This window comes from Myotis brandtii, unplaced genomic scaffold, assembly GCF_000412655.1.
Source record: "Myotis brandtii unplaced genomic scaffold, ASM41265v1 scaffold225, whole genome shotgun sequence".
NCBI classification, from domain to species: Eukaryota; Metazoa; Chordata; class Mammalia; order Chiroptera; family Vespertilionidae; genus Myotis; species Myotis brandtii.
Window position 1 is genome coordinate 2,461,166 of NW_005358435.1, and position 6,920 is coordinate 2,468,085.

At 58.8% G+C, this 6,920-nt stretch overlaps 1 protein-coding gene across 1 annotated transcript in view; it reads right to left on the reverse strand.

Moving 5' to 3' along the window:
* BCAS4 (breast carcinoma amplified sequence 4) overlaps positions 1–6,920 on the reverse strand; it is a 44,386-nt gene that overhangs the window by 1,316 nt on the left and 36,150 nt on the right. The window contains exon 5 of the mRNA XM_005866223.1: positions 1–64. Coding sequence (XP_005866285.1) covers positions 1–64 — 64 coding nt within the window. The remainder of the gene's footprint in view (positions 65–6,920) is intronic.

Consider the following 6,920-nt stretch of genomic DNA (forward strand, 5'->3'; position numbering starts at 1 on the left):
AGTAGTCCTCAGTCCTGTACAACGCGGGCAGCTCAAACAGCGGGGACGCCGGCCTGGACAGGTTCTGGAATGACAGAAACGGGGTGCCCATCAGCCATGTGACTCCACTTGTTTTGTGACCCAAGAATTCCAGTTGGAGGAACGGGTCCTGTAGGGAGAGTCGTGCACATGATGGGAGACTCCGCGAGGCTCTGGCAGCTCTGCCCAGAGGAAGCCGCCCCCAGGGAGCCGGCCACGTGCAGGTCCCTGTGCCCCAGGGAGCACCGTGTGGGCAGGGAGCACCGTGTGGGCTCGGCAGGCAGAGGCAGAGCCCGGCATGCACAGGGACGCCGGGAAAGCCAGCCGCTGCGCCAGGGCACAGACAGCTCGGCAGGGTCCCCGGGAGCCTGGGCAGGGCCTGCCGCTGCGGGAACTGGACGGGCTACTGGGGACCCATCTGTGCTCCTGAGTGTGTGCCACATGCATGTGTTAGTTTTTGTTTTTTCAATCGAACCGTTTTAGGAAGCGCTTACTTATTTCTGGGTGGATGTTGCTGCAGGGGGGATGGGAAGGGGCTTTTCCATCAGGCGCCCTCCCCAAGCTCTCTAGTGGCAGACGCTCCAGGCTACACCTGCATCTGAGGAAAGGCCAGCTTTACCCAGGATCCCCTCAAACTCAGACGCATGGGGAGTTTCCTGGGAGGGTTAGGAAGGACCACGTCGGACCTGCCCTGAGTCTGATGTCACTGGTCGGTGGTGTGGCCTGGGCACTGGGCACCTTCAGAGCTCTCAGGGCTGATCCCAGTGAGTGACAGCTGAGGATCGGCCAGGCTGCAGAGGGGCTGCTCCGGTAGGGGGATGGGCAGGGTGTAGGGGGGAGGAGGCGGATTCTAGTGTCTGAGCCCAGGGCCCCGAGCTCTCCCCACACCGAGCCCTCTCAATTGCATCAAAGGATTTCCAATAAGGCAGGACGTGCCCAGGTGTCTAGGAGCACAAACCTCCGTGTCGTCACCCACATCTGAAAACCAAGACCAGCATTTCACATTGGCCACAGGCGAGCCTCACAAAAGGATGAATAGAACATCCCACGCACTCAGCGACGGCCAGCCCACCCTGGCTCAGCCCACTAGGAGGCTACGTGGGACATGGGCCTTTGCCACCTGTCCCCCTGCTCCCAGCACCTCCCTGGGCTGCATCATCCCCCCCCACCCCCGCAGATGGGGACCAAGCCCTTCAATAGCACCGCGGCCAGACACAACTGAGAACTCACACCAGGGCGATGCGGCGAGGCGAGAGGAGAGCCCACAGCTTTAGGGTATCTTCACCCCGTTCCTCCCGAGAACTGGCCCCCGCCCAGTGCCATCTAGAAAACACTCCAAAGTCCATTCTGTGATCCTGAAAGACAGGCTCAGGGCCTAGGCAAGAGGAGGGGCCCCTGAGAGTCCCCACAGGCCAGTGACCAGGCCAGGTCACAGCCAGGGTCCCGGGCCCGCTGTGTGGCCCCTCCTGGGGCTGCTGGGCCTTATCCCAATCCCCTGTTCTTTCTGAAATGGCTCTACCACACAGGCGGGGCTTTTGCCTCCTCTCTCAAGGGGACAGACTCCCAAAAAAGGAGGAAAATCCATCTCATTATGAAGGAACCACGAAGTGGTCAGAAGAGACTTTTAGCAGCTTTAGATGTCATGGTGTCTCTAGATCCAGCGAGATCTGATGTAAGAAATGGTCCTGCCTCGTGATGGAGGGAAACATCATCACTGCTTCGGAAAGCAAGGAAAGGGGGTGCAGGGAGGTGGGCCCCGCCAGACGCACAGTTATGAGAGAGCTGCTGCGTATGCTCAGAAAAAGGAAGTTCCCGTGAGGAACCCACAGGGCTCCCAAGAACAAGCTTCTGCGCACAGGCTCGCGCTCCCTTGTCTGAAGGGCCCCCAGCCTCCACGACCAGAAGGAAGGCTGTGGAGCTGGCGGCTCCGTCCCCGCCCTGGAGCAAGCCCCTGGCAACACCGTGGGGCACGGGGGGAATGTGGGCAAGTGACTCAGCCGCTGGAGAGCGGGACTGACGTCTGCCAGAACAGGTGGCCTGTGATGAGCCAGGGACTCGGAATGCGGCCTCCTCAGCTCCAAGCGCTGCTCTAGCCGGTGGGTGGGCGTGGCGAGGGCGTGTGCCCGTCCAGCCTCCACTTCCCATTCGGGTGTGGATGGGCATCTTGATTTTCCTGCTTTCACTTGTGCCAGCCCCCAGCCCACCCTACAGCTAAAGGAAGGGTGAGAGGAGGCCGGACCTCCCCCAGCAGGGACGGGTCCGGGGTGATCACGTGACCCACGCTGGGCCAATGAGAAGCAGCTGTGGGACTGTTGCTGTTGGGACAGGGATGTCTCCAACTCCACCCAGGTTCCTGTGAAGATGGGTCCCAAGCCTGAGGGTCACTTCTTATTTGTTATTGTTGTTGTTAATCCTCACTCGGGGATATTTTCCCATTGACTTTTAGAGAGAATAGAAGGGAGAGGGAGAGACAGAGAGAGAAACATCGATGTGAGAGAGAGACATTGATTAGTTTCCTCCTGCATGCGCCCTGACCAGGGCTGGGGATCAAGCCTGCAACCCAGGTATGTGCCCTTGACTGAAATTGAACTCAGGACCCTTCAGTCCACAGGCCAACCCCCTATCCACTGAGCCAAACTGGCTAGGGCCTGAGGCCACTTCTGCCACCACTGGGGTGCCTGCCAAGGAAGCTGAGTTGGAGACAGAGCAAGACTGAGACCTGACAATATCGTTTGAGCACCTGAATCCTATTTTTCTAGATGCTAGAGTCACCCTGGACTCCCTGTTCCTGAGCCAGGACTTCTTGCAGAAGCCAAGCTGGCCTGGGCTGCTGTCACTTGCAACCAAGAGTCCTGCTTAAAACAAATACTAAGCCCAGAGTGGTGCCAGCGAGCGCCTGGAAACCAGTTCTCGACTCAGCAGGTGAGGGCCCATCTGTGAGGCTGAAAATAGCCCAGTACCCCAGATGCTGTCGGGGGAGCAGGCCTGCCCCCGGGGCCAGGCCCCAGCACAGGCACCCCAGATGCTGTGCAAACCCAGCCCTGTCACTCCCATTCTCTCTTCATTCTCACGGCAACCTGCGATGAAAGAGTCCTCCCCATCTCAGGCCACAGCCTCCAGCTGGGGTCCGCTCAGGCCCATGCAGCTCCAAGCCCCGCCCCCACCTGTCACCCCTCCTGGCACGGCCTCAACTCCATGAGGACAGAGCAGCAAACCCAAACCCTTGAGAATCTCTCAGGGGACTTCGGAGATCTCCACCTCCCACCCTCCACCTACAGAGTCCCGCCCCTCTGGGGTGGCCAGATGAGCAAGGACGGGTGCCCCACTCAGGCTCAAGCCCAAGCCTGCAGGCAGGAGTGACCCACCAGCTCCGACAGGATGGGAGACAGGAGACCAGCCATGCAGGCCCCGGGCTCAGCCACACATCCGACCTCCCAGTTTCCCGAGTGCCCTCCCCCAGCACAGAGCCCGCCTGCCATCCTCTGCAGGAGGGATCTCGGGGCACTGGGCCTGGCATGCCCCGGGGTCTCCCCACACACACCCCCTTCCTCACTTCCACCCTGCACACCTGAGGCACGTGGTTTTTTAAACGTTTTCCATGACATCAGACTGCTGGCTTCTCTTGGAAAATGGCATGAACTAGTTGCTCTGGCCCACAGCCCCCTCACCAGGGGCCGAGCTGAGGAGTGCTGTCCTATGGGCCACATGCCCCCAGGCCACCTCACCATCGCCTGGCCCGCTGCTCCCGCAGATGCTCAGAGCCGCACGCTGGCCATCTGCACCCCAAGCAGCTCCTTTCCTGACCAAGCCCCCACATGGCTGTTGCATCATGTGTTCCAGAAACCCCGCAGCCCCTGGTGAGCCCCCGCCCACCCACGCCTCTCAGGAAGCCCGCCTGCACAGCCCTGATCCTGGCTGCTTTCTGTACAGGCCACAGTCAGCAAACCAATCCTGCAAAGGGCCAGACAGTAAATATTTCAAGCTTTGCAAGCTGCAAAGTCTCTGTCAAACTACTCGATTCTGCCATGTAGCACAAAAGCAGCCAGGGACAATATGTAAATGAATGGCATGGCTGGGTGTCAATAAAACTTTATTGACAAAGACGGTGGTGGGCCAGATTGGTCCTCAGGCCATAGTTTGCCCCTGAATTTAAATCTGTCTTCCTAAATGGAACAAAAACAAACCATCCCCTGTACCTCCCATGCAGTGGGCACTGAGTACCGGGTCAGCAGACACGAGCTGCAGGATTCAGAGCCAGGGACCTTGCTGCCTGTCCCCAGGCCTGGGTGTCATTGGCCATCACTGCAGCCCCAGCCTGTCCTGGCACAACCAGCATCCTCCACCCTCGACTAAGCAGGCCACACTGCTGTCCCACTCAAGGGCCAGTTCTGAGGTGCCACAGGCAGCCCCAGGGGGTCTGAGGCCCCAGGCCGGCCATGTGCAGGGGCTCCAGTACCCAGAGGCCCACCATCATCCCCTAGGGGCCTGGAGAGGCCTCTCCCATTGAGCAAACAACGGCTACACCTACTGTGCCCCAGGTCACAGACATGGTCTCAGCCCTCACAGCACTCACTCCCTTAAGACAGGGATTTCTCATCCTCGTGAGCATCGCTTTCCTCTCTGTGAAATGGATAATGCCATCAATTTCACGGGGTCCTGCCTGGAACACAACAGTGGTGCTGGAGGTCTGGCAGCCACTTTGGGACCACGAGGACAAAGGCCACATGTTAGGAATGGCAGAGCAGCAGCCGGGAGAAGCCCAAGTCCCTGACCACTTCCTTGAGAAATCCACGAGCTCAACTGGCCACCTCATGACTTCCTGCCACGTGAGGAGAAAACACAAAGCCTATTTGGTTAAACTGCTTCAGTCCAGTTCTGTCACCCGGATGAACACAGACCGACTGGCACGGCTGCCACTGTTCTCGTCGTCACTCCAGTTAAGAGAGAGCTGTCCACCGTCACATAGTAAATGGGTAGAGCCAGGACTGAAGCTGGCATTGCTTAGATAATGAAATGTTATGATCGCCAAAGGTGACTGGCACGGCTGCTACTGTTCTTGTCGTCACTCCAGTTAAGAGAGAGCTGCCCACCGTCACACAGATAGTAAATGGGTAGAGCCAGGACTGAAGCTCGCATTGCTTAGATAATGAAATGTTATGATCGCCAAAGGAAGTCAAAACTGCTAGATGTAAGAGCAAACAGACAGGAGGAGAAGATGCAAATCTCAAAATAATTCCAAAAGATACAAAATAATTCCCAGTAACCGATGTATCACCCCTCCAAGAGCTGCAGCTTCCCCGCCCCCTGGATGGGGGCCGCCCTGGGTGACTGGCTCCCGTGTGGACTATGGGAAGGTGTGTGTGTGGGAAGAGGCCTGGCCAGCCCCTTCCCCCCGGCCAGGGGTCAGGCCTTCATCTGTGCCGTGTCCTGTCGACAGCGTGTCCCCCTGGTATGATGTGATGAGAAGGACACTTCACCTCAGTGATGTTCCTCCCCAAAACCTGCAGCCCAGTCTAACCACGAGAAAAACACCAGATCAGCTCTCACGGAGGGACACTGTACAAAACACCGAACCATTCTTCCCCCCAACTGGCAGGGTCATCAAACCTAGGCCAGTCTGAGAAGCTGCCTCAGACCAGAGGGGCTGGGGGACACGGTGACCAAATGCAATCCTGCTGGTATCCTGGATGCGATGCTGAGACGGGAAAGGGTGTTAGAAGAACCAGTGGCATCTGAAGGAAGCGTGGACTTACTGGTCATGAATAGCAGCGTGTCAGGTTCACAGTGCACAGCCAGTAAGACGTGGATGTCGACGGGGGAGCTGGCAAGGGGCATATGGGGACTCTTTGCATCATCGTATCTATTGACTCTGATTCTAAAATGAAAACATTCGTTTGAGGGGGAGAAGCTAACAGAAGCAGCAGCTCTGGCATCTGACCTCTCAGTTCAACCACATGACAACGAGGAGTGGAGGGCAAGCAGGGCCAGGCCCGTTCATCCTCACAGCCACCGAGACGCAGGGCCCATAATCCCATGTCGTAGAAGAGGACACTGAGGCTCAGAGAGGCACTTGCCCCGACTGCCCAGCTGGGAACTGGCAGAGCTGAATGGGAACCCAGGCCCACCCGACCCCAGGACCTGCACTGGCCCAGCACCGAGCCAGGGCGAGGTGACCCCGGGGCTGAGCTCATCCGGGACCCTGAGGGGTCCCCCTCCCAGCGTCCTCAGAGGTCAAATGGTGGCCTTTGGTTAGCACCTGGCCCACAGACAGGGTTGGGCTCATGCAAATTTAACCATGAGTGAGCTGCCAACAAGGAGGAACTGGGATGTTTCAATTAAGTATCGAGTTCCTATGTCTCTTGAACAACAGAGCTACCCGGCCACACGGCCGCATTCCTGTGGGACACAGGGAGCTGGCCCCTCCGGACGGGGCATGTGCTGTCCAGTTTGCCACCGTCCCCGCCCGGCCTGACTCACTCGTCCGCACGAGCTGCAGGCATCCGAGCTGGCAGGCTCCGGGCTCCCGTCACGTGGCTCAGACAAGTCCTGTGGCTACGGAGGAGCTGGATGGGGCAGGCTCTGCTTTGGTCCGTGCCCGGGCCCCAGGCTGTCCTGTCCCAGGGTCATCACCACGCCCAGTGGCTGCTGCCTTTTACCCACAGACGGTCTCCTCTGGTCTCGCCAGAGCCTGAGAGGGAGGTTCTGCGATGGTGCCGTTTTATGGAGGAGAAGGCGGGCTCCGCGAGGACAGGGCAGGCTATGCCCAGGGCCGCACAGCTGGGAAAAGTCAGAGCTGGGGCTCAAATGGGCTCTTCTGAGCCCCTGGCAGGACCTTCCCCTCGATGCCCGCCTCCCTCCTCAGTCCTGCCTCTGGGCTTCTGGCTGACCTGCCTGTGCCTGCT